The sequence below is a fragment of the Temnothorax curvispinosus genome, unplaced genomic scaffold (assembly GCF_003070985.1).
Source record: "Temnothorax curvispinosus isolate PA1 unplaced genomic scaffold, ASM307098v1 QBEX01001491.1, whole genome shotgun sequence".
Taxonomy (NCBI): domain Eukaryota; kingdom Metazoa; phylum Arthropoda; class Insecta; order Hymenoptera; family Formicidae; genus Temnothorax; species Temnothorax curvispinosus.
The window spans coordinates 72480-99642 of NW_020211271.1; the positions used below are offsets into that span (position 1 = coordinate 72480).

General features: G+C 37.2%; 2 protein-coding genes across 2 annotated transcripts; one reads left to right on the forward strand and one right to left on the reverse strand.

Moving 5' to 3' along the window:
* Positions 1-1274: 1274 nt before the first annotated feature.
* LOC112464172 (probable Ufm1-specific protease 1) lies at positions 1275-2884 on the forward strand. Its single transcript, XM_025031016.1, has 4 exons — positions 1275-1298; positions 1919-2079; positions 2161-2331; positions 2407-2884. The coding sequence occupies exons 2-4, from the start codon at positions 1933-1935 to the stop codon at positions 2764-2766; spliced, it is 678 nt and encodes a 225-aa protein (XP_024886784.1). The 5' UTR covers positions 1275-1298; positions 1919-1932; the 3' UTR covers positions 2767-2884.
* Positions 2885-3003: 119 nt separating this feature from the next.
* On the reverse strand, positions 3004-27091 carry LOC112464273 (dynein heavy chain 10, axonemal). The gene is made up of 49 exons (XM_025031162.1): positions 26944-27091; positions 26792-26850; positions 26239-26472; positions 25515-25622; positions 24918-25234; positions 24653-24809; positions 24143-24406; positions 21885-23780; positions 21371-21558; positions 21005-21284; positions 20645-20889; positions 19865-20384; positions 19270-19700; positions 18430-18593; positions 17906-18253; positions 17357-17748; positions 16985-17122; positions 16726-16916; positions 16382-16545; positions 15845-16098; positions 14946-15473; positions 14678-14836; positions 14331-14591; positions 13798-14052; positions 13362-13629; positions 12966-13243; positions 12557-12821; positions 12146-12360; positions 11891-12079; positions 11632-11823; positions 11036-11490; positions 10752-10947; positions 10468-10684; positions 9958-10270; positions 9462-9756; positions 8804-9261; positions 8211-8491; positions 7965-8119; positions 7010-7762; positions 6459-6797; positions 6089-6290; positions 5888-6030; positions 5653-5814; positions 5202-5505; positions 4614-4825; positions 4039-4206; positions 3758-3937; positions 3529-3675; positions 3004-3270 (listed from the first exon to the last, which is right to left on the reverse strand). The coding sequence occupies exons 1-49, from the start codon at positions 27089-27091 to the stop codon at positions 3124-3126; spliced, it is 14235 nt and encodes a 4744-aa protein (XP_024886930.1). The 3' UTR covers positions 3004-3123.
* Positions 27092-27163: the final 72 nt, after the last annotated feature.

The following is a 27163-nucleotide window of genomic DNA, read 5'->3' on the forward strand; positions in this document are numbered from 1 at the left end:
AATATTGAATATGTCATAACAAATCGGTTAAACCAAGATGTATTAGAAAATTTCTTTTCTTTTATAAGATCGAATGGTGGTGGTGCGAATGATCAACCAACAGCCTTAGATTTTAAGTATAGAGTAAAACGCTATATATTAGGAAAATTTTCTACGACTATTTTCTGCAAAAATACAAATGTCACAGAAAGCGAACGAAATGTATCCTGTTTAATATCTCCGCTTAACGATGATAATTGTGAAGAGTATATTTTAAGTAATATGTTAGCGCCGTACACAAACGAAGACGAAACAACCGATCTTCATATCGAAGAAGAATTCTTAACAGAAAATGAAATTAATAATAATAAGGAAAATCGCGTTCCATGCTTTAATTCAGCAACATATATTCCTACTTTAGAAGAAGAACAAATACTAAAATCATTAGATGAAATGGAAATTGTCGACAATATTGAGGATCAAGGTTTATTATATATAGCTGGCTATGTAGCATATAGATTCAAAAGTAAACACGACACACTAGGTATTAAAACATGCGAACTACCAATTGTCAATGATCTAGATTGGTTACAATTTATTTCCCGAGGGAAATGCATGTACCCATCGTCTGATCTTTTAAAAGCTGCACATATTATGAACACAGAATTCTCCAAGTATCACGGTTCAAAGCTTAGTAAAGACAAATTCATCTTCAAGAAACTTACGGATAAAATAGAAATTGCATTAAAACCTATCGAACTGCCAAGAGAGGTCTTGCTATGTCTTGTTAGGACAAGAACCTACATTAGGGTACGCGAAATTAATCGAACCATTGCTGTACAAAATAGATTTAAGAATAAAAAAAAGAAGTTAACCAAATTTACGAATAATAAATCTTTTTCATAGCATCTTTATATATGTTATTATTATTGTTGTCATTTAATCCCTATAAAGTGATATGAGGAAGAAAGCTGTCAAACAAAGTAAAAAAAATATTAACATTTTTATATATTTGTTTTGTAAACTTTTCTATATTTATTAAGTTTATAATGTTTATTTATATTATATTTTATTACAAAGTATTTATTAATTCATAAACTATTACTTTACAACAGATTTTTTCCCTGCAAACTTGAAATTAAAATAATATATCTGACGAGAATGCCGCTAACATAAGCTGTTTGGAAACAGCAGTTTTAAATTTACCGCTTATCTGTGACGTCACACTTCGACAATTCTGATTGGTCGCGTGCGCAAGAGCATACCCTTGTATTTATATTTATACCATGAAGCGGAGCATCGTTCGGACGTGTTGACAGGTGACGCCACGATCCGCTCATCGCTGATTAATTAATAAATTAACGGCTGCAGGCCCGTTCGGCCGTTTTCAGCGTGCTTTTGTTTTCGTGAGAGCGAACGAGAAAATGGTTGCTTCATTCGAGTTTAGAATCTCGTTTGTTAAATTTTCTCAGTTTTTGACGTTTGAATAGGTTAGGTTGGCGTTTGGGTGACAGTTGACAGTACTTGAGCGATGTTTATCAGCAGGAAATGCAAATCTGCTTGTAAAATAACTGATGTTTATAATAAACGGTTTATAACAAATTCTATTGTTTCGAATATGAATTTTATAACCCTATAATTATATAAATAATTATAATTTTTACAATTTATTTTAATTGTATTATTATAACATTAATAAATTTTGAAATTATAAAGTATAAAAATAAAATATGCATTTATAAAGTTCTAATTTATATAGATGAAATTATATCTGTTAAATAATTTCGAACTATTAAAAATTTATAATATAAGTTTTATAGTTTGGAAATTATAAATTTATAACTCTATAATCTATAAATTCTCAATTATTAAGTTCATGCCAATAACTGTATCAGTATAACTATATTTTTACTTTTAATTAAATATTTTACTTGTTTAGACTTTTTTAATGACATGGAAAAGATGACCGTCAATTATTCTGGCAATTTATTGAAAAACGTTCACGTAAATTTAGCCCTACCATCAGATAACGGCGAAACATTTTTGGTGCAAGGAGATTACGAGTACTGGCACTATGGTTGCGACGGTTTTAACGACAGGGTGATTAATCAATTAGGATAATTATAATTAAAATTTTCATGCGTCTTATAAATCGTCGAAATAAATACGATTTACATTTAGGGCTGGGGGTGCGGATATAGGACACTGCAAACCATCTGTTCGTGGATCATAAGTAATGAGAACTTAGAAAAAACTGTCCCAAGCATTAGTGAAATACAAGAGACCCTTGTCGCAGTGGAGGATAAAGATAGAACGTTTTTTGGGTCGAGAGAATGGATAGGAAGTTTTGAAGTAAGCTTATTGTTAATCCTCTTAACACTGGGTTTTTTGAGTAAGAAGATCTGAGATGTTTCGAATATTTTGTAGGTGTCCATTGTTATAAACCAACTTTACGACGCTCTTAGCAAAATAATTCACGTCTCGAGTGGAAAGGGATTGATCGATCAAGTGGATAATATTAAAAGACACTTAGAGCAATTTGGCAGTCCAATTATGATGGGTGGAGACAGGGATTGCTCCAGCAAATGTGTAGTAGGATTACACGTTGGAAACAAAGGTGTATACCTGTTAATCGTAGATCCACACTTCGTCGGGAAAGCGAAAAATGCGGAACATTTAATTAAAGATCGATGGGCAAAGTGGCAAAACCTGGATGACTTCGTCGACAGCTCGTTTTACAATCTGTGTTTACCGCAGCTCAAGTATCGCGGACTGGCCGATAAATAAGATTAAATAGATTATTTATACGAAATAACGATGTAACCATATCCGCAGGAAACCGTGTAATTTTATATAACGCTGATATTCGAAATTTGATCGACATACTTAAATATTAAAAAGTTGAACACGAACCGACGTTGTCTGTTCTTTCTTCTCCCATTTATTCATATTATGATAAAAATTTTTAGAATCATACATGATAAGTATACATAATTATACATAATCTTAAATTATTTGCGACAGTTAAGAATTGTTCAATGGTTGTTTGTCTCTATGCTATATTGATTAATAGTGGATATACACGTGAAATACACTGAAAAATATAGCGGCCCTCGATTTTTCTCGTTGCTCTTGAGGACCGTTTCAATCTGTATTCAACACTAGACAAACACCCTGAAGTATCCAATGCGAAATGTGTTCTGGAGTCGCCAGATCCGCCTCGAAGACTAACCCGACACCGAGAGCGTTTAGCCGGTTTGACGTAGTATATACAGGAGTTTTAAACGTATTCTGTAACACATTTAAATTTAGTTATCAATTTTATAATCCAGAAGTTCCAGAAAAAAAAAATTGCAAATTATTTGAAAATATGAATCGTCACACAGAAAAAAAGAAGTCTTATTTCCAGATTCCACGTTAAAACTAAAGATATTTTTAAATCAAAAATATTCTTCTTTTCTGTGCACTTAAATCTCTTGATTCGAAATGAATTACAACCATCGAGACATTTAACTAATAACTGTGGAAATGGATAAGCAAATTCGATACCTGTAACTTCAATCTATGAACTTCGATAGGTACGATGGTCAATATTGGCAGCTCCTCAATCAGAACTTTCGGATGCGATCTTTTCAAACGATGCTCCTCGATGTCCCACCTGGCGCCTTCCAAATACAATCCGTACACATAACAGCCCTTTTAAAACGCAAATGGCAGGATATTAGTGTGATTCCAATGAAACGTTGTGAAAAGTGAAGCAAATGTCATCGGGATTCACCTGATCGGGTCTTTCTTCCACATCGTCGGGCTTGGAGAACTTGGACACCGTCGTGTAAATGACGGAACGATCGAGGGGCCAATTATTCTTGCGGCAAGCCATTTGCACGAGAGCCGCCAGATAAGTTTCCGGAACATGCAACCCGGACAACCAGAGCACTACAGGTTCGTTCGCGCCGGACTAATGGGAGGAAAAAAAGCATCGTTAATTAAGTTGATGCACATGCAAAATCGCGGAATAGCGTTAGGGTGATGAATTCGTGACGTTTCGCGTAATCGTACCCAGTTTGTGTATTGATCTATTCTTTTCTGAAAGTGGTCCATCCAGCCGGCAAGGTTCTTTCGTGTGTCTGGTGCCAGTCTGGCCCATTCTTTGGGCAAAGTACCGTTATAAAGCGCCACGGAAATGTTCTCCAGCACAGCGTCCATCCCAATCTCGCCGGCGATGGCCTATAATTAAAATTATTTTATTTTATTTTAAATATCAGCTGCATTTTAATTAATGATAAACTTAGCAGAATTATAGAAGAAGATTTAAAACTGTATTGTAGTAAAGAATACAGAAAAGAGGAATTTTATAAATATATTACGAAAAATTTGAGATTTGTCTCTTTCTCTTTAATGCAAATCTCTCTGTAGAACATAACAGGAGTTTTAAACGTCATAATTGCGTAAAGTAATTGATAAAGTAGGATCTTTATAAGAATAAAAAATGCATCTTATACTGATAAGGCAGATAATTAATTAAACAATTATTAAGTATATAAAGTAAGTTAATTACTTTATTAAATATAAAGTAATTAAATTAAATCTGTATGTTACAGATTCAAAGTTTTAAATGTTCAGATTTATTCTACCTTTCTCAGTTGGTTCAACGTCCTTGTAATCGTTTCTATTAATTTGTTGAACCTCTCCAATTCTTGAAATAGAACGATCGCGGTCGGTGTCACGGCCACGCCAAAATTTCTCTTGACCTTACTGATATCGTATGGCGCGGGTATCTTGGTCAAGATCTCCCTCGCTACATTATCAATAGATTCGTCTTTGCTGACACCGGTGAGGCTCACGGCTAAGATTTTAACATCAATATATATAATGTCATTATAATTGATCAGAAAATGCGGTAAGCTCACTAATGCGACTTACTCTTTTTATCCGAGCGGGCTACAAATAATTATTAATTATAAAATTAAGAATTATACGATATATTTGAAAATATAACTAATAGAAAATTTTTCTTTCAAGGACAAAATATTAGCAATAAAAATATGTAACTTGCTGTTAAAAAATATAAAGTCATTTAATATTTAATTAAATCTATTTTAAGTGCACATTGTTAGCGTATTTAATTTAAGTTATGCCATAACTTTGTCATACAATGTCACAATCGATATTATAAAAACAGTGCCTGGGCAAAGCGAGAAAAATATATGATATATTCGCACCTGTTTGCGGCTGAAGTTCTATGAGATGCCTCCACATCCTCTTAATTGCCTGCGTAAAGTATCCAATCTCGGCGTTTGGATGCAGCCCGAACACTTCCGGGCTGTTCACCAACGGAAGTTCGTCGATGAATCGCAGATAATCGTCGCGACCCCCTTCCGGCGGTATCACGTAATCGACGAAGTCGTCCTTGTAAAAGTGAAACGGTTGGAATTCGTCGAAGAGAAAATCGCCGAAATACTCGTCCATGTATGTGTAAGAGACGCGACGGTCGTAACTGTCTATCACTCTTCCGCCGTACATCACCTGGGTTATTTTCGAGAATAAACATAATAAGCTGCGTTCTAAACTTACGTGAAAAAGAAACTCAGAATAATGATAAAAAAAAGTTTAATGTATTAATTAAATTGCGTTCACACAGAAAAAAATTTAGATTGCAGAATTTGAACGTACCTCGCCAATTAAATACTTGAGACTATTCCACGGTACTCTAGACTCGTTCGTTGCCAGGGCCTTCGTCAGATAAGTGTCCAAGATAGTAACACACACATTAAAATCCGACTCGTTGAAATCGTACTTTATGTTCCATCCAATTTTGTCGTACTTTCTTCTCTCCTGCGACGTTAAGAGCATTTTATTAAAGTTTCTCTGAGGATTAAATGTGTGATTATGTTAAATATTTGCTTGCCTGGATAACTGCGTGATAAAACGCTAGAACGTAAATTAAGTGCTTGTAAAGAGGATGGGGGCAACTTTCCAAGAGCTGCGGTCGCATGTTGAAGTACGTGTTTTGCAAGTTTAGCTTCAATCCACTCGGCGGTTCCGTCACCACTGCAAATAAATTCCATTAAAAGGTACGTGGTATAAATACCGTACATTTTTGTCGTACCTTTCAGAGATTGTTGAAGTATTCCGATTGGGAAATTAGGGGTGGGTTCCGTAGTAAGCCACAAGCGAAAGTCGGGATGAGGCTTTTCCAAGTTCTCCACGATCTTTTCCAAATTCTTCGTGAAGGAGAGCAACAAATGGCAATTCTGGAGCATCAGCCATTGACCTCTCGTTATCGCCGTTTTTAATAATTCCATCGCGATCTATTATGCAAATAAATTTTAGGAAATTAGGTGAAACTTCTTCAAAATGTAGGAAGTTAAACGCGACGTATTGACGCAACGTTAAAATGCGTTAATTAAATTATTTTGTCATTATTACGTTGTAGACATGAATTTTACAAGTTTGATTATGTTACTCTTTTATCTCACCTTGTCTTGACTCTGACCGAGCGAGAGATGTCTGAACTTTCCTCCGCCGCAGCCGTACCGATCGGCTAATTTCATCAGCTCTGCAGTGGGATCCGAACCCGGGCTTAGAATGAAGACTACAGGCATGGTCGGTGTGCTTTCGTCGAAAATCATGTCGAAGCTCACGTGAGGCGGTGTGATATATTGCTCGCCCATGATCTCGATAATATAATTAACTATGCCGCGATAGACACGATCCACGCGGAAACAGCGTATCAGCATCAGCCTCTCGAATGATGTCAATCGCACGCTATAGTCGCAAGGAAGTTCCTCTAGTTCTGGCGTATCCGAATCGTACCACTGAAACGGATTATCAATTTTTCGATTTAATTAATTATCCGCGCTTTAAGATGATCCTTGTTCATCACAGAATAATATGACTCAATTCAAAGACTTTTTGAACTTTTTTAAGCAAAGTTTTAAGCAAAGCATGTGCGTGCAATTTTAAAAATATTCGTGAAATAAATTAAATTGTTACATTTATTCGAATAATAACCGTTTTGAATGATTACCTTCTTCCACTCATCCTCGTAGTCGCGTAGCTCTTCCGGAAGCTGTTCAAACTTTTCCGGAAAACCGCTCGCCAGTTTGAGAATATCCTCCCAACCTGATAACGGCAGCCATCTGGTAGGATTCGATCTAGGTGATCTTTCCAGTACCGTGCTGCCCTTGGCGAAGAAATCCAGCTGCTTCTGGTTCACGTTGCCCATACTCTGTTCTATCTTCACACAAGTTTGTAAGGAAAAGAGCAACTTGTGCCGCGCGAAGATGCCAGTGCAGCCGTAATCGTAAACGTTCTTCGTCAGCATCGGAATAATATTCTTCAATCGTTTGGCGACCACCGGATCTGGTAACGATCTCTTCAACGAGTGAATAAACACTTCGACGTAGCTGATCAAAGAGTACTGATACATGGCATTTACGGTGGCCATGTCGACTAGTACGGAGAATAGAATCGCACCCCGTTCCGCCACCGGACGATAGTTTTCGCGAAGTTTGTTTATGTCGGCCGAAGTGACCTCCGCGAGCAACAGCTTCTTCATCACATCATTGGCACTGGACTTGATATTCTCCAAGGTCTCGATCAGCTCAATGTTGTCCACCATAGTGCCTTGATCCGCAGCAATCTCGCGCAGGAGACTGTCTTCCAATTGCTGCAGCAAATTTTTGTTCTCGCTAGTTTCCAAGATTAACGTCTCACGTTGCTCCTCAATGTCTGGTCTTTCAGTTCTTACTACCACCGACAGAAGCTGGTTCTCCAAACCCTGAAAAGAAGCGAGAATTTATTATGCAAAATTTGAATTTAGAACTTTATAGTGTTTTAAATTAAAGAAAAGTAACTGTTTCCTTTTGATAAAACATAAGACTAATATAATAATAATTATAATATAACTATGACTTATTATTAGATAATAACAATTGTATTATAATTGTAAGTATTGTAACTGTATCATAAAGTTAACTCACTGCTGTAGTGACCATGTAATTAATAACGACCGCTTTGGCATACAAGGCAGGGTCCAGCATCGGATTAGTCATCTTCGTTGTCAAATATATTCGAAATCGTGGATCATAATCTATTTCCTTGTCGCCAAAAATGACGAAAGTTTGTCCTGCAACAGCTACAGAAGAGAAATCGATGTAATTAGAGCAATTTCTATATTTTTGCGCAAACCTATTAATCTATAAATTTATTTAAATTTTACAGCTTACTCTGGACATTGCGCGATAACACGTTAACCAAAATGGGATCAACTTCGTCGGCATCTTGGACAAGCACGGGCAGACCATATTTGATAGCCAATTCGACTTGTTTTAAGAAATCCGCATCCGTGAAAGAGAGGATCTTCAGGGTCTTCTTCTGCTCCCTCTTCTTTATCCAATTTAACGCTTGTTGCTGGGGATCAATGCAAAACGGAAATCTGGATGCTTTCATGGTCAGTATGCCGTTTTGCACAGATAATTCGTCCGGTGGGAGACCTTCCGAGTTCCATCTGCAATTATTGTTAAATATTAGAGCCGCAGAGTTTATCGTATCGTTAAGTTATATGAATATATTTGCTAGAAAAAATAAAATAGTTTCATCTGCAAATAATTATTGAAATTGTCTTTATACAGCTTTCTTCTTTTATTCATAATTTTTAAAAGTTTAATAGCGTTTTTAAAATGTTAACTTTAATCGATACATGAAACGAAAAAATTATATTTAATATTTAATTATATAATATTTAATTATTTAGCGATATTAATTGTGTGATTTATAAATATACGTTCATTTTATAGTCAAATATAGGAGTCTTATTTACTTGCTAATTTCAACGTCATCGCTCAGTTGCGTTTCAAGCTTGAATGGCTTTGATAAGGGTAACTCTTTCTCTAATATGCTCCTCTCCCAATCGCTGTACATTTCATTCCTAAATTCGTAAGAGAAGGGACCACTGTAGGCCAGAAAAGACGCTCCGAGCAAACAATTTCCCGTGATCTTCTCCAGATCGTCTTGAAGAATCTCGAGATCCTTTCGCCACCGTTCATTCTCGGAGGATAATCCAGAGATGAGCTTATCGGCAGCCGAAAGACGTCGTTGTAACAAGTCTGTCTCATCCTGAAGATTCTGTCGTTCGGTCATTGCGATATCGTATTTCGCATTCAATTCCTGAATTGTTTTTTCCAATCGTTGTAATTCTCGTTCTTCCTTTTCTAACGCACGCCTAGCTTTTTCGGACTCCGCTTCGAGCGCCTGAACTCTATCAATCTTCGGCTTCACCTGAAATGGTGGATCAACAGTAAATTATTAGCGTAGATATAATTAATTTTGCATAAGATTTCTACATGGTAAGAAAGTAGACTGTGATAAGGGGTGAATCTTTAAATGTCAAAGCATAGAAACAAAAATCTCAGCAGAAGAAAGATAAATAAAGATTAGTCAGATTTTAGATAAAAGATAACAGATAAATTATCGAATACCTCTCTATAAACAGCGCAATAATCCAAAACAGCAAGCACGAATTTGTATAACCCGTATCCCGCTTTGCTGATAACTTGCATCTGATCCAGCTTGTCCGTCTTCTTCAAATGCGCCCGTACCACTTGCTGTTGCCGCAGAGTGATTTGGTCGCAGTTCATCTCCTGCAAGTGCCTTAAGAAGTAAGGATCACTCATCATGCCTTTCGCTCCTTTCCACGACACGTCTTTGACACCTCGAAGTATCGCGACGCATTCCGAAACAATCTGCACCGGTTCGGGTGGAGTGGCGAAGGACCTGAATTACCATTATTGATTCTTTAGCGAGTTTGAAGTTTAATGCTCAAAATTTTGTGCTAAGCCTTTCTCTTCAAATTTTTTAAATTCAATATTGGATATTTGATAAATGCGTTTTAGAAATTTGAACAGATATTAAAGTCTACACAATGATCAAATCTATATAAATGGAGAAAAGCAGTAATTAATCCAGAAGGAAGACCTTATCTCGGTGATATCCGCTTTTTCGAGTTCGCCTAATGCAAGTTTGGCCGCGTCGAGAACTGGCTGGGCCTCAGCTAATGCCTGCTTGGCTTCAGCTTCCTCCTTGGCAATCATTTTCTTTTTGTCTTCGATCTCTTTTCTCTTTTCTTCGCTCAGATTTTTCTTTTCCATCGCGACGTCTGTGCTCTCACCGATAGACGCGAGCAGCAGTTCGCAGCTTCTCGTTTGATCATCCACTTTGACTCTTTGCACAGCCAAAACTTTATTCAGTTCCGTCAGAGTCACCGATGCTTCCATGATTTTCTGCAGTCCTATAAAAAATATATTTATCGTACAAAAATAAAAAACTTTTATCGAAAGATATATAATTATAATTTCTTTAAAATAAAAATAAAAGACGAGATGCAAAAGATAAAATTTGTTTCAATATTGTTGAATCTATTGTTACATCATTAATGAAGGAATATAGTAAAAGTTAAGATAGTTCGTAAAAAGATTTTGCAGCTACCTCCGGAAAGACGCGCGCAGCGCGAATTTATAAAATTCTTTTTCTCCACCAACAGTTTCAAATAAGTGTTAATAAAGTCGAGGAAATGCCTCGGCGTGACATAATTTCGACGTCTCAGCTTCGCCGCGAAGTCCACCGTATATTGCAATACGGATGTATGTACGTACACGATGTGACTGACGATCACTTCCTTGTATTCCTGCGGCACAATCGGATTCTGGAATAAAAGGATCTCTCATTTCGTATTCGAACCTTAATTATTTCATCGTTCTGTCTTTGCTTACGTCTCTGAGAAAAACATTTGCCACCGCTACCAAAGCCTGCTGCGGCCACGGGAACATCCAGTCTATGGTGGTATTGTTGATCAAGCCGGGATAATTGCGACATCGCGTCCGCAAAGTGTCGCCCGATGGACTCATCGCCAGCGCTATCCGCAAATTCGCGGTGCACGTCTTGCCGAAGTACGACCAGACGCTCTTCCTGGAGTCAAGAATATTTTATATAATATTAAACATGTATTTCAAGATATGGATAAAGAATTCAAGAACAAAATCGGATGTCGGCTTACTTTGAGACATCAAAGCCTGCTTTAACTGCTGCATCTCTGCAAGCAGTGACGATTGTATCTTTCTCTTCGTCATTGAACAGAGCCGGCACGAAGCCCATCGTTAGCATGCTGTTCACCAACTCGAGGAAGCTCTCGTCCTTGATGTGGGCGGACGTGAACATGAACACGACCTTTTTGTTCTCCAGGCCGACTATGTTGTACAGATTCTTCATGTCCTCGCGGAAAAACGATTCGTTGTATCCGCGACTCAGGACGATCTGGAAGAGCTGATAACCGGCGGCGAAGGATGCTAACTTTATCACTGATTTCTTGCCGCTGCCACCCGTACCGATGACCAGCACATGACCGCGATGCATTCGCAGTGCACGATGCACTCTAGTCAGGTGCTCAAGCGCATCATTGAAGAGAACCATGTGCAGCTTAGTTCTGTTCCTCTCGTTGTATTCTTCGAAAATCTGTGAATATAACATAAAGATATTTTCTAAGCATATATTTTTTAATATAAGTAAACAGCGAAATTGCTTGAATAGCATTGTAGGTCGAATTAATATAGAAGAATAGCCGAAAAAAATATTCATTTGAAGAAAAAGCTCGACCTCTAGAAACAAATTGTAAACTGCCTCGTAATCCAGCAGATCCTCGTAAAACCTAGGCTCATCCTCGTTGCAGGCATTCCTGAAATCGCCATAGAGTATCGGGTCTCTTAAACTGTATTGAATCACTTCGGGTTCTTGCTCCCAATAATTCCGTATTTTTCCGTTTAGTTGCTCGATGACCAAATTCTCATCCTGGAATAGCGAGACTTTAAAAATATGAAGCTTTAATGAACAAAAAAGAGAGAAGAAAACTCATTACTTGCACGCTAATGAGACGATCGCACATGACTCTGGTGACCTCGTTTCTCCAGAGCCTGACAAACTGCTTTACGCCTGAAAAGAAGTCGGGATGACTCTGAAGCAATCCAGCCATGATTCTCGAGAGATCCCGCATGTTGAAAATATAATGGAATTTGGACGGTGTCGGCAGTAGTTCCTTCCTAACTGTCTGAATAGCATTATATTGTTGATATCTCATTTGAAAAAATAATATCATAACGTCTCGCGGAATTACCTTGTAAAGTTCCAACATCAATTGCACGAGTCCATTCGCGATGGATTGAATCGCCTCCGAAAAGGTTTGCAGATGTCCGGATAAGATACTCGTGTAAATGTAATTGAGAGTCTCGCTCGTTGGGAAAGTTACGTTACAAACCGAGAACATCGAGATAAATCGCGGGTCAACTTCGTTCCTGCTACCACCAGGTTCTCCCATGGCTGCTAAATAATCTACGTAGAAAGTGCATTCGTAAGACATCGATACGATTATAGTCTTCTATAATTATGTTAAACAGATACATTATAAATATAAATTAAATTCTTGATGTCAATAAATAGATAAAAACTCGATAAAATTGCTTTAAAAAATTGACTGTTCTTGAAAAGAGCGGTGTTACATTTGAGATATTCTGCGTACGATACTCACATATGTCTTTCAAATACTTCCAATTCAGATCGCGTCCGCGATCGTAAAAACCACCTCTTTCAAACAACAGCTTAAGAAACGCGATGGGCTGCTGGGTTCCGTAAATATCCACAATCGGCATGTTCATGTCATCCATAAAAACTATTAATTTTCTTCCAGGTGGTGCTCCGAATATCTCTCTCGATCTTTTCTCCACCGCCGATTCGAGATTCCTCTGTACATCCATCGAGGTGGTTCTCGAGGAAAAATTAATTAAGAGCTGCTCCTATTCGATGTCACAATAAATTGTTGATAAATGTGAAATTTTCGCATCTTATGCGTATTATATTAATTTGTTGGAAGATTATTTGGATTCACAGAAAGTAATTGGTTGTTAAATCAATCTTTTCGATATTGCTTTTTCACTCACGTATTTTTCGGGATTCAAGTTCCTTAGAAACTCACGAATAATGGCTGTCTTCGATGTGCCAGTTTCTCCGACCAACAGCACTGGTCTCTGCTGATTCTGCATGAGATTTATGAACCACGTGGTACGCAAAGTATCAATCGTCTGTACCAAAATGTCCGAGAAATTTTTCTCTCTATCGTGAAGATACGCCGGTACCAACCATTTCCATGCCATCCAAACTCTTTTATTAACATCCAATATGTAATCGTAGATGGTTGGAAAAGACACGGGTATAGATTCTAAATTAAAGTGCACATTAATTTTTTCAGTTAATAATGATAGATAAAGGTAATCAAATCTTGATGTTTAATTTATTTCTTTTGTATTTATTAATTTCTTTCTTTCTATTAAGCTTACTAGCGGTCGCCGGTTTAGTGGGTGTGTCTTGCACTAGTATAAGTCCACATATCTTCTTTATATATTCATCGAATTTGGAGCGTGCCTCGTTCACAATAGATGCGCCGAACGACCAATAGCACGCTTGAATGTACATTGCTTCCCAGAGCTCTTCTTTCGTCGTCAACAAACTGTCCTCTTCCTCTTGATCAACTTCCGATTTTTTTCTCGTCAATTCATCTTTCAACGACGACAGCAACCCATCAAATACGTAGCAGAATTGAGTTACCTTGAGAAGTCGTGCAAAAAAAAGTTATTCATAAAATACAATAGAAAAAGCGAATTAGTGAGAGACAACTTTCGTTCTTTTCTCATTTTTTTGTAAATGTAGCAGAACAAATTTAATCGTCGTTACAATCATGATTGCCGGCAAATCGATAGTCAATCTAGCGGTTACCATATTGAGTCCAGTTTGTGGGATAATCGTCTGAAGTGGTTCGACCGCTTGAAGGCCTAACATTCCTTCGGTAATGAGCCTAAGTGAACCATGTACGTATTTCTCGCACATTTCTCGAAGAAAATCTTGATCGGCCTTACTCTGAGCTTGTATCCACTTGTCCATATATGGCTGGTAGCCCAAGTTCTTCGGGTCTACGTAGACCATGCCCGCTCTTGAAACCGTTGCAGGTGAGGCGTACTGCAAGTCACCTACCTTTAGCATAAGAAACACCTTATTATTTTAAAATGTCTAAACCTTTCTTTCTTATTAAATTTGTTACCTTTATAATTTTATCTTCGTCGTGATTTATTTTAAAATTATTATTAATTTATTATTAAATCACAGTCAAATTATTTGCTATAATTTATATATAAAGAGCGGCGGTAAAATTAGTTGCAAACAATACTGTTTCAAATATCAAATTAATTTGCTTAAAACTTTAATTACCCCTTACACACTTAGTAGTCGATATTATATCCATATTAAGCTACCTCGAAAAGCAGACTGCAATGATTCTGCAATTTGATCCTTTCGTGATTGGCCAGAGTCAACAGCTTGTTGTCATCCATTACCGAGTTCATGTTTTCGATCCACAGCGCATCGACATCTCCGTCGAGAAGTATGTATCTTCGTTCATCTTTGCCGGGATCCAGTGGTCGATTAATCTCGCGAAAAATACTGCTCAGGAGACCATCCGTCCAATCGCGTGTCGTAGGGTCTAGCGTTCCGTACAATTCAATGACGGTGCAAGCCTTGATAGAATCAAGAAATGTGATGATTTAAAAAAGAGCTGCGACAAAAATTAACAATGCTACTATTGTGTTTAATTATTATTCACCTTAGGGTTCAGAATGTGCAGTTTCGTGAGTTTACCGAGGTGCGTCTGTGCCCTGCAAAGTGTTTCGATGACCACCGTTTTGCCGCCGCCGGTGGGACCGATGACCATCGTCGAATGCCTGGTCATCATCACTTCGTATAATTGAATGACTTTATCAACCTGTGGATAGGGATTGCATTATTATTTTTTCATTTGTTTCTTTTTTAATTTAAAATTTAGTATATAAATAGTTAGATACGCGTATGCAATGGGTTAGAACGCTATTTACTTGCTCAGGTAAAACGATGTAGCCATGTTTTTCCAATACGGCCTCAACTGCTTCGTTAAAATCTGGATAGCGCACTCTGGGGCAATCTAAGTCGGGAAAAAGATCCCTAATCAGACCCAGGAAGAGCGGCACGTCGTCGTATATAAACTTAGGTAAGTTCATGTCTCTGAGGGCTCTCATCAGCACGACATTCTCGGGCAAATCATTGGAGGTCCTCTTCAGTTGGCCGGCCATATTAAGCACAGATTTAAGGGCTCTCAAGCCAAAGTCATAATGCGTTTGCTTGCTGAGCTGCTCGCTTGCCAGTTTATAGAGAACAGTCATCTTCTTCGCGAGTAACTTTGCCGTCAGAAAACCGGCGCTGAAAAGCTTGATCTGGCAGATTAGCTCGTTATCCGGCACTATGCAGACCACTGGTCTAAAGAGGGCTTTAACGGATTCTGGTAACTCCGTTCGACCGGCGTATCCTGGATTCATGGTGATGAATATTCCCACCTTCGTGTCCAGCACGATATCTTGGTTCTCAAACTTTTGAATAACATTTTTGTCATTGTACAGGAATTTATATGTAATAGAAATTTATTATGTATAAAATAACGGAGAAATTAATATAACTACATTTGACAAGCATGTATTTTAAGAAGAGAATAATATAAGCTTAAATCGAAAGAATACTTGAAATTTTAGAGAAAAGTAAAAAAGAAAATCTGAATTGTCGCACCAAATATACAACTTTGATTATCTCCAAAATCTCTATAATATTAGACACGTATAATTATAGAACTTCTTTACAGAATGCTCTATCCTTTGTTAAAATTATTTTATTAATTCACTGTGACTAGAGATAACTTGTATTATTTTCAGTACTTCGTGCTTTCCAGTTTTAATGGAATACATACCGTGAATCTTTGAGCCTTAACTTGCAGTGCTGAGCGTATAGTTTGCAACTGGGTTGAAATAACAGAGAGAACAGAGCTGTCGATACGATTAAACTCATCGAAGCAGCCCCATGCCCCGCACTGTGCAAGACCACCTAAAGTCTTCCCGATCGTGATATAGTCCATTCCCTCGCCGCAATTAGTTACGATGCATAAGAGCCCCAGAGCTTTCGCTAAATCTTTGACCGTCTCGGTCTTTCCGGTTCCAGCAGGACCTTAATGTTAAAAATAAATAAGGTATAATTTTCTGGGCTACTAAACTCATCAAATAATTGAAACAAGTACAAATTAAAAGTATCAATTTTGCGCTGATATCTTCGAAGCTTGTATATTTTACTTTTTTCAATGTGTCTCTACATTTATAATTATGATATGGCAGTTAAAGTTTTTTGTGGCTGAGCCACGTTTAAGATCAATGAGAAGCTATCATACTTGACTCATATTCGAGAAATTTGCAACTCTATCACGTGTATATGCTTCACATACCCGCCGGTGCACCGCCCAAGTGCATCGAGAGAGCTTGTGTGATAGTAAGATATATCCTGTCCGTCAGAGGTGTAATGACTAATCTGCCATTGAGGCCCATATACTCGTAACCGTATTCGAAAGTGCCTGTGCATTGGTTCATCCATACATTATCCAGATCATGAACCCAGTAAAATCTACGTATACGAAAATAATTCATTATAGACAATAATTCTAAAAGTATAATATAATACAATACTTTTATAAAGAATATTTATTAAATATTTTTCTTATATAAAATTATCATAATCATTAAAATTATATTGTTTAATATCTGCTATCTGCCTAAAGGTCATAGATTTCCAAACAAAAATTACCTTAATTGGCTTTCCCATTTAAATTCTGTGGGATCCACGATGCTGTCTCTAACAAAACCCTCGATAATATCGCGAATGTGGACGTCGATGGTCAAAACCATGTCAATCTTCTTTCTGTCATTATTTGTAAGCGTGCCGGTACCCATCAGTGTCACCACTTCATCCAGTTGAGTGTTGAGTTGTTGTAAATACTATAAACATGAGAAAGAAATATTTTTTTATTTAAACATAAGTTATATTCACAATTTGCGTATATTACCTCTTTCATTGCGCGTGTATTCCCCTGGGATATCTTCTCGAATACATTCTCGACTTCTGCGGTCCACCATATCTGATTGGCTACAAGAATCATCATTCCTTGGAACTCAAGTATCCATTGCGTTCTCGGTCTTCGCACCTACGTTTATAATTGTAGCTTTATTGTTTTTATTGTATAAGTTGTGTGAAAATTATAACATACAATTTACAAAAGAGAGCAAATTTTAATCTTTTAATTAATAATTATCTCTGAGCAATTCATTGAAGATTAGCAGAGAACAGAAAAGAGATATTTTGAAAAAGTTTTGTTTTGGCAAGTTTAATATGCAAAGAAATGGAAGTAATATGTAATGAGTAATAATTTAATATAAACCTTGCCGTAATCGTAGATCGCCTTTTTTGTTAGATATCGATTCGATCTCTTCATTTCTTCAAGAGCCAGGCCCATCCAAATTTCGATCTGATCTTCCGTGGACACGGGATTTCTGAAATCCATAACTTCTCTTTCGCAAGATATGAGGGCTGTAGCCATCAATCTGTCCATGTTGTCTGACACCAGTGCAAACTTATCGAGATTATCGAACATCTTTCCTACATGTTCCTGAATTGCCATGGGATTGCCACTGCCGAGAATGCTCAGCAGTTCGTCGTCGCTTATGAAATTGAATCTCGGGAATATAATGCGTTTGTTGCGCAAGTATTCCGTCAAAGATTTTTGGCATTTTTCGAGGGCCGCTATCATGGCTTCAAATTCGTCCTTTCGGCCTGAGTATTTTACAAATCAATAACTGTTTAAAACACATAATTGATTTGTTCGAATTTTTTGATACACCAAAAAATTTTATCCTTTTTGTATAATCTATATATTTTTTTAAATTTAGTTTCAATAATTATAAAATATAGATTGATTTCTCTTGAATACCATAAATCGTGCAACATTCTAAGACGTTGAGTCGCTTCGACGTGTCAGTCATGATTTTGCGGAAGGCTTGATCGATATCATCGAATCTTTTCGTTTCGTCCGGCAACTGAAAGCGAATGTCGCCGCCCACGAAGATACCTTCGAGATACAGCCACTTTCGCTGAAGGTCCACCCACACTTCCAGAACTTCGGAGATCGTGTGCATCGTGCGTTCCCATTTTTGAACGACGTTGAGAAATGGTCCGATGAATTGCGAGGCTGCCATGCTATGCACGGTCAACATGTTATCTTCGAGTACCAGATTCAATTCGTCGAGTGGTCCGAGAATAAAGCCGCGGTCTTCCGTACCTGAGAAATACAATCAGCAATCGTAAAGGATTGTACATCTTTCTCGCAATTAATTCTTTATTTTTGTGACCAGCAAAAATATTATTTTTTTATACTTTTTTAATTAAATTCTGGGCTCATTTACTCGCATTTATTTATTTTTTCTGAACAATTAAGCTTAGGCTTTTGACGAATACCTTTATAATGTTTCACTATGTTGAATTCCATGGATTTCCATACTTCCGCTAATTCCTTCACGCCTCTTTCTATCGCAAGCTCCTTTACGGCATACATCACAATGTCTTGCGCAATGTCTTGATACTTTCCCAGCTCCATAGCAAACATATTTTCTAAAGTAAATCTGAAATTGTATTCAGTTATTCAATATTCATTTCTATAATATTTACGTACTCAAAATGCGCAATTACATAGCTTAAAGCTTACCCCTCTATAAGAGATTTTCCTTGCGCCATGTTTATATCACTTAAAAAGTGTCTATGTAATTAACTATATTTTTATTAGACAAATTAAACTATATGCATTTGAGTGTGTTTATACTGCCCATCGATTATGTCTCTTGTCACGATCTATAAAAACAAACGTGTAATAAAAAAATTAAAAAATAATATACAATATACTTGTTAATTTAAATAAAAAATTATACACATATTCCATACAATTATTATTGTAGAAGGTAATTTATATCTTACAATGTCAACGTTTACTATGTACGCAAATATTTAAAAATATACAGATACGCGTGTATACTCTAAATTCATAAATATCGCACATTAATGCGATTTTAGTAAGCAAATAAAAATAATATAGATTAAAAGAATATTTAGATATATAATAAAATATACAAAAATGCTAGCAATTGTCGGATTTTCTACGTAATAATTATGTAATAATTATCTTTCTATGTTATCTTATACATTATATTTAGATTATCTTTTTCGCAACTACAATTTCTACCGGGTTGTCTATTTATTCGCACGCATAATTAGCACTCGTTTAATTATCCATCATCCGCACACCTATCTGGGTCCATATCAAAGTACTGTCCAGTCCTTCTCATCAACTCTTGCCAGTGTCTTTCGCGCATAGCTTCGTTCTTTAACTCGATGAAGAGCGGCACCGAGTTCTTGAAGTTTTTTATGTTGGTTTCCAATGCGTGGCCGACATTCGTAGCCCTGATGGATTTTGGCAACCGTCGAAATTCCCTTATGAAATGTTCCATACCCTCGATGAGCTGCTGCGGATTCAAGTTCACCCACAGAGTCTTCGCCCAGATCTCTCGCGCGCTTCTCTGCTCCTTATAGAGATTGTATAGCACATCCATGCCCTCGTATTCCGTCTTGATCTTGAGAAGAGTTGAGTAGTCAGTTGACAGTAAGTCGAATAAATTTTCTAATTTTATCAGACTCAGCCGTCGTTCCTCGTAGTTATGGATTAGCTTTCCATATTCCTGCAAATAAGATTAAAGAAGTCTCTAATTTGTGATTTCGTTCTTATCGGAGGTGCAATATTATTCAAAAAATTAAAAAAAAATCAAAATTTGAGAAAAATTTTTTAGAGGAATGTTTTTAAAAAGATAATCGTAATTATCGATAAATATCTTTTTTTACGTACATCCATTTTTTTCAGTCCAAGCTCCAGATCGTTCCCGATGCTTCCGGGACCGTGCGCCTCAAAATCTTCGGCGAACATCTCAGTTTCGACCAAGAATTGCTGGATCTGCTCTCGGGTCAGCTCCGCAAATTTTTCACTGGTGCTTTCCAAAGTCGAAGCTCTGTAGAGTGCTCCGAGATACAATGACTCCCAGTCGTGTTGCAGTTCGTACGCCATCGCTTCATCCGATAAGGGGAAAACAATCCCGTGGGCGCGCATAGTTTGAAAGCACTCCTGATAACAAAGAAATTGCACCTCGGCTTGGATTGCCATATTTCTCACGTCAGCGATCGCCTGCATGATCGACACAAAACGGTCCAGTCCGGTGATCACCAGTTCGATCTCGCCGCGAAAAGTGTCGATTTGTGTTTTCAGTTCACTCATAGCCAACACGGTGTCAGACAAAAGATAATTTCCTAAAACCTGCTTCCATTCCTTCGCTTGACGCTCGATGCCTGATAAAAGTGGTTTCAGGTTGAGCCTTTAGAAAAAAAAGAGCATAAATCGAAGTAGTGATACAGACTTGAAAGATTATAGACAGTTAAATTTAATGTATTATATTTTAAATTTTTGTTAACATTCTCCTTGTTAAGAAATATGTGGGATTTTATATTTACATAGAATTGAGATATTAAATTGTCGATGCCGCTTAAATTTTTGTTAACATTCTTCTTGTAAAAAAATATGTGGAATTTTATATTTACATAGAATTGAGATATTAAATTGTCGATGCCGCTTTACCGTACGCTATTTATGTCGAAATAGGACGACATATCTTCGAGTTCCTCCAGAATGCCCTCGTAAAACGTAAACTTCTCGTCGTATTGCAAAAGCGTAGGTTTCGTCGATGCGAATTTCTCACAAGCCAAATTTTTGTCAAATGACCACAAGTTGCTGTATTTCTTCCATCTATACAGGTATCGCGAGCATTCCATCGAGATCCTATACGCTGTGTCGTGAACCACTCTCACGAGCTCGTTAATTATCTGCAGTAGTTTTAAATCTTAAATTGTACCGCGCGATGCTGATAAATTTGCTTAAACACATTTATTACTAAATTATCATAAAACTTAACAGGCAAATAGATAAACCTTACTCAACTCGAACACTCATTACATCTTCGAAGAAACTGAAAACGACTAAATCCTCCGAAAGCTCCCTTCTCTGTGGTTTGCACTCCAAGCAAGTTCCGTTCATCCATCTGGAAAATTCTTTCAGTCTTTCGAGCAGATTTCGCACATCGTAACAAATGGTGTTATAGATCTCGTTGGGCGACGGACGTAATATTACCTCGGATGTTATTAATAATGCGTCTACTTGGAAGATCGGCTTAGTGTTGTTTAATATTTTGTTTAGAACTTCCATGTTTCTTACCATACATCTAGAAGGTAGACCGAACGACACTTTGTAAAATAAAAAAATTACTTTAATGTAATTATCATTTTTACTAATAAAAAAGATACATACATTATAAAGGCAGCGAAGATTTTCTTTTCGTATTTTTCGTATAACAGCTGCATGGCTGGACTTGTTCCAGTAGAAGTACCCAACACTAAGCTTTCCAGCTTCACAAGCATTGGACTAATCGACTGATAAGTCTTCAACATCGACGACACCAGCTCAGATCGTCGATTTTTTATTTCCGTAAAATAACACTGTAAAAAAAAAAGGAATTAGATGTCGCATCTAAAAGGACAATTCCATTTCGTCGAACAATGTTTACAATAAAAGAATATTTGTTATTTATAAAAATTAATACTATTCCCCTAAATATTATATCGTGTAAATTATATATAATGAATTATAAATCTACTTTTTATCGTTACTATGTAACTTAATATTTTATTGCTGTATTTAAAAGTTAACTGGAAAGAATTTTATTTTCGAAAAAATATCGTCTTGATTTGGATTTATATATTTGAGGTATAAATCTTCAATTATATTATATAAAAAGAAAATTGATAATAAAATTAGTATATACCTTGCACGGCAAGAGAACCTCTGAATCGGCGACTTCCTTCTTCGTAGAAAACAGATGGTACGATTGCAATTCAGATTCTATTCTGTTATCAAGCTCTTTCTTTATCTGATTGACTTGCTCGACAATGGAATTCAAGTTTTTCAGTATCCTACTGCAAGTGGATGCATAATCTGAGATGCTCAGGGAATTCCAATTAAACCGCGTTACTCCAGGTTGAATGTGCTTTTCGACGTCCTGCAGAGTCTGCTTCAAAAGTTGTATATCTGCTCTGTCCAACGTATCCAGGGTGTTGTTATACTGACTGATCATCTTCGTGGTAGCGTCGATATCCGTTCTCAGCCGATTTTTCTGAATGCCAACGTTTCTGATAGTTGCGGGCAATTCGAAACCCAAATGCTCCATTAGTTCTGCCTCTCTGATGACCTCGAACACTTCCCAATCGAAGTTGACCTGAAAGCGCAGCTGACACTCTACCAGAATGGCGCCGCTCATAAATTCCGGCCAAGCGATCTTCGCGCGAGCATCATGCTTGTCGAAGGACACGGTTGAAGTTTTACAGTCCTTCAACGAGGATCCTCTAGCATCAGCCTTCACTTCCGCGCGTGGTTGTGTCATGGAAATGATTCTAGAGCCTGCGGCAATGGAACTTTCGATCTCCGCGCTGGGCTTTGACATCACGCCGTCCAGCTTCAGCAGGGATTCACGTGGAGTTGACAGGAAGGAACCCACATCCTTGCCCTTCGCTTTCGACGCCACGTGAATCAGTTGGAGATTCTTCGTGACTCGTTCCTCGTCCGGGAAAGTTAAAGCGACTGGAGAATCCCGTTCTACACGTACTATCCTTAACACGCTTTTCTTCATGATAGCAGTCACCGTCAATAATGCCTTATCGAGCCACATATTGAATTTCGCTTCTTCGAAATTCTTCAGCTGCTTCGCGAGATCGAGATATTGGCTGAACGCGAGCAATTTCAGTTCGCTGTGCTTCAGCTCGCGTACTTCCTGAAAAATCAACACCGGCCGGCGTAGTCCATGGAACAGTTGTTTCACCCAGAAGATCGCTCCCGCCATCGGCGGATGATACGTCAGCAACGGTGGGTGCCATTTGCCACGATGAAATATGCTCTCCACAATGTTGACCTCCTTGCTGAACTGCTGCATGATGACGTCGAACTTTCGAAGCAACTGGCGCTGAATTGCGGCCCGGGTCTTCATGTTCTTGAACTTGAGCAACATCTCCAGCGAATTCTCAGCGCTGATCAGCACCATGAAGCACTCGTCGATGTAGAACTTGGCCTGATCCTCTAGAAACGTTACTTGCTCGTAAAACCATGCGGTCAATGCCTCCCAGTTTTCTTTATTGAACACGTTAAAGATGTCGAAGTCGGCCTCTTCGATCGGCACTACTAACGCGTCTACTCGTTTTATGACAGCGTCGATCTGCGCCGGATCGTTTATGATAGACTTCAGATCAGGCCCGAAAATGTTATAGAAGTCTTGCAGGACATCGGCGATTTTGTAAAGGTCACTGCACACCTCGGCGATGTATTCCGTGTTCTGGAAGAGACGCTTCTGATCAAATTCCCAGCGAGCTCCCTTCCCCGACAGTTCGATGTCCAGTCTGGTCTTCAGGTACGATCGCTTCCATTGTCTCAGCATCGCGCTGGCCATGCTCGTCTTCTCCAGAATTTCTTCCAAAGGCTTTTTAAACAACAGGACGATCGCTAAATTTTGTTTAACATTCTCGCAGAGTTGCCACGATATTCGATCCATCAATAACATTATCTTCTCTTCATGACAGTAATAACTCGACAACACCCAGAGCATTCGCAATCCCTCCATTAGCGACGGGATGCAATCCGATATAGATTCGAATGAATCCGACTCGGTCATTAACTGTGTTAATAAATAACCAAGAGGTATTATTAAAATATTTGCGTGAATTCTTTAGAAGCGTATTCTTTCATTAATTTGTTTTTTCAATAAAGATTTATTTTGTTTGTCACATATTTTATAATTGCTCAATTAATATTTTAAGAATAAAACTGTGTTAGTTAAATTTAATCCTTAAATTACAATTCACAAAAAACTTTTTACTTATAAATATTTATAATTTAAAAGCTAGAAATATCTGTACACTTTTCAAAGTATTTCAAATTGATTTAAGAATATATCCAAAAGTAGTGTTTGTCCTAGTATTTTAATAATATCCAATATTTGTTATTTTAGTTAAAATAAGTAATTATTAAAATTTTTACTTTAAAATATCTCAACAGCGTTTGAACAAATTTATTGTTGTCCCTAGCTTCGACGTAGTGCTTCCAGAGTTCAGTTTGATAATAATGGAAGCTGGAGGCGATTGGTGAAAGTGCTTGGTCCAGAAGAGTGAGAATCCTCTTAACAATGGGCATTTTTAACTGTTCAACCAATATTGTTAATCCAGTCTCACAATCCTGCCAGTATTGATGCTCCGCTATTGGTCCTTTCTTCGGAAGTACTTTGCTCTCGTATGACTCCATTACCTGAGCGATAATAAAAGAAAATTACGTAATATGTGGTTATTATTAAGATCTAACTTTTAATTATTCATAAAGAAATTATTTCAATTATCTTCACAATACATCAATACTGATGTTTTATCATCATTACCCATGTTTTTTTAATTTTATTTGCGATAATTTAGGACGCTACGTATATTGCAAATAATCCAAAATCGTAAACAGATTACACAAAAAGTATACGAAAAAGAAAGATATTAAATTATTTGCCTTCTGTATATGTTTCTCCCATAACATAACTACTTCTTCCATTTGTTCAACAATATCTTTATTCTTCAGCAACATATCATCTGTTATCGCAGGATCGTTCAGCTCTGGAATCTTTGGCATCGTCAGTAAGATATCGCTTTCGACATGCTCCAATGTCCTATATCATTAAAATTAAAATAACGAAACTGTTAATATAGAAAAAAAATTACTATTAAAAGATGGATGTAATATTGATCAATTTTTAATATAAAATGATAAGTCTAACCACTCCGTCTTCTCAATTAAATTGTCAAGATAATCTAAAATATCCTTCTTGATTTGCTCGCCCGCTGGCTGTTTTTTTATTTCCTTCGAACTAATTGATTTACTGGACTTGGACTCCGAAACGGATGGTACGGATCTTTTATCAAATCCTTTTAAACTTGACTTCTGTTTACGGTTCCTTGGGATCTCATCCTGCAAGGTAGCCACGGAGATTGTGGCGTTTCCTTCATCGTCTCCCTTTCTCTTTGCGTCCAGATTCTGTCGGGATACTAAACTGGACGCTGTTACGAAATGGGATGGTCTTCTCAGCATTGATCGCTTTAATAAAAGATAAAAGTCTTGAAATCATTTATTATTAATAGTTCATTATTTTTTATTATTGATCTGAATTAATACTGTGTGATATACAAGAGAGAGAAAAAGCTATATTTATATAGAAGACATTTGATATTTTGTAGAAAGCATTATTGTTATAATCATAGACATATAGATTGTTTACTGTTTTTTAATTAAATCATATTTTATCAAAATTTATTACGAACAATATTAAACCTCTTGTTAACGCAAACTTTCTCTATGCTACTTTCTCGATGCTTACCGCTTCTACATCTACGTTCTTCCGTTTTCCATTGTCCGCACTCTTCGTTTGCCATCGCTCACCAGTATCAGGCGTTCTGAATTGATTTTCTACTAATGGTTTAAATACCTAAGGAGCATTTCATTTTTTGCAAATTATTGAATTACTTTAGCTTTACATATTTCAATATGCTCATCCAATGTAATGTATTTTTCTTAAATTTGTGATATTAAAATGTCCATAAATTTTTGTGCTTTTAAGATAAAAATTGTTTTTATGATTCCGCAATCAATATGTATATAAAAAATTCTAAAATTTATATATGAAAAGAACGATAACTAGTTTAAATGTTCATAATGCTATAGGTTATTATAATTTATTGAAATAGATCGCAGTTGTAAAAGGAGTAATGACAGTATAATCGATCAATGAAACTTATGGTTAAAACCTCCGCACAATGAAAAATACAAGAGGAATAAGAAACAGATATTAGCGATAGGACTAAGGAATCAGGAATAAAGCTGGTGAATGATACATGACTTTTGATAGGAGTGATATGTTAAAAATCTATTGCCCATGTCATTCCCTGTTTATGTTGCCTATTTTTTTTATTGTGCATCCAGTTTTATGCCTGACTCTTCAGTCCTAATCGGTAATATCTGTTCCTTGTTCCTTATATATTTCATCGTGCGGGTGCGGGGGCCTTTATCGTGACTACCTACTACCTATATCGGACAGTGCTTACGTTGACTAGAATGCTATTCAAAGAGGATAAGAATTTCCTATCAAGCGAGCCGACCACCAAGTAGCTCGTGATCTCGTTCAGGCACTCTTCGTAAGTATCGAAGGAAGGTATACCCTCGTCGCTGGTGCGCATAAAATAGAAGAACGTGACGTCCTGCAGGTCGGCTCTATTGCCGTCTACTTGGCCGCATATCATGTGAAGCACTGGTACCTGACGGACTTTCTCCACCATTTTCTGCAATTGCCATAGATCGCTAGATAGTTTACGATCGGTTACTCAATGCCGGTACGTTTTAACTGCGGTTTAAATCGATTACTATATTGTCTCTTTCTGAAACCAGGAATTGAAGAAGGAGACAGCAAATTGGTTAACCGTTAAGCTCAAATTAACTGCCGCTGGTGAAACCGGAACGATCGGTCGAGTGATTAGATCTTTCTTTTCTTATCAAAAGGTTGATTTTTTTGTTATGTACAGAATTAACTGTTTAAAGCGATAATAAGTGACGTAAATGTGGTTATGATAATTCGCGCGTTATTCAGCTTTTGTATACAACCTTAGTCAAAACGTATTTGTCCTCTTCTCCAAGCGGTGGTGCGGAAACAGCGGAACTGTCTGAAGAAATCAATTGATTATTATATGCCACTATATATATTTTTTCGAAATAAATAAAATCTACGTGAAATTGTAGAATGTAACGTAGCTGACCGATAGATGCGCTTTTCAAATCTGCCTTTTTTTTAGGGTAACTGAGAAAATCGCCGCTGCCAGTCTGCTCTCCGTCATCTTCCTCCTCTTCTTCTTCCTCCTCGCTGGAGTCTTGTACACTGGACGTATGCAATGTGCTGGTACTCATTGCTGTGCGACTAGCAACTGAACTGGTATCTGTTTTGTTGCCTTTAGCTTTTCCCTTTTTACCTTTCTTTGC

Bases quoted from the DNA above. Each gene is read 5' to 3' on its own strand.
- LOC112464172 (XM_025031016.1), top strand. From the start codon at position 1,933: ATGGAAAAGATGACCGTCAATTATTCTGGCAATTTATTGAAAAACGTT. The intron at 2,080-2,160 runs GTGATTAATCAA...ATTTACATTTAG, and splicing joins GCGACGGTTTTAACGACAGG to GGCTGGGGGTGCGGATATAG. The intron at 2,332-2,406 runs GTAAGCTTATTG...AATATTTTGTAG, and splicing joins AATGGATAGGAAGTTTTGAA to GTGTCCATTGTTATAAACCA.
- LOC112464273 (XM_025031162.1), bottom strand. From the start codon at position 27,091: ATGAGTACCAGCACATTGCATACGTCCAGTGTACAAGACTCCAGCGAG. The intron at 13,630-13,797 runs GTAACCGCTAGA...CGACTTCTCAAG, and splicing joins CACAAACTGGACTCAATATG to GTAACTCAATTCTGCTACGT. The intron at 12,361-12,556 runs GTGAGTATCGTA...CTTTCTACGTAG, and splicing joins GAAGTATTTGAAAGACATAT to ATTATTTAGCAGCCATGGGA.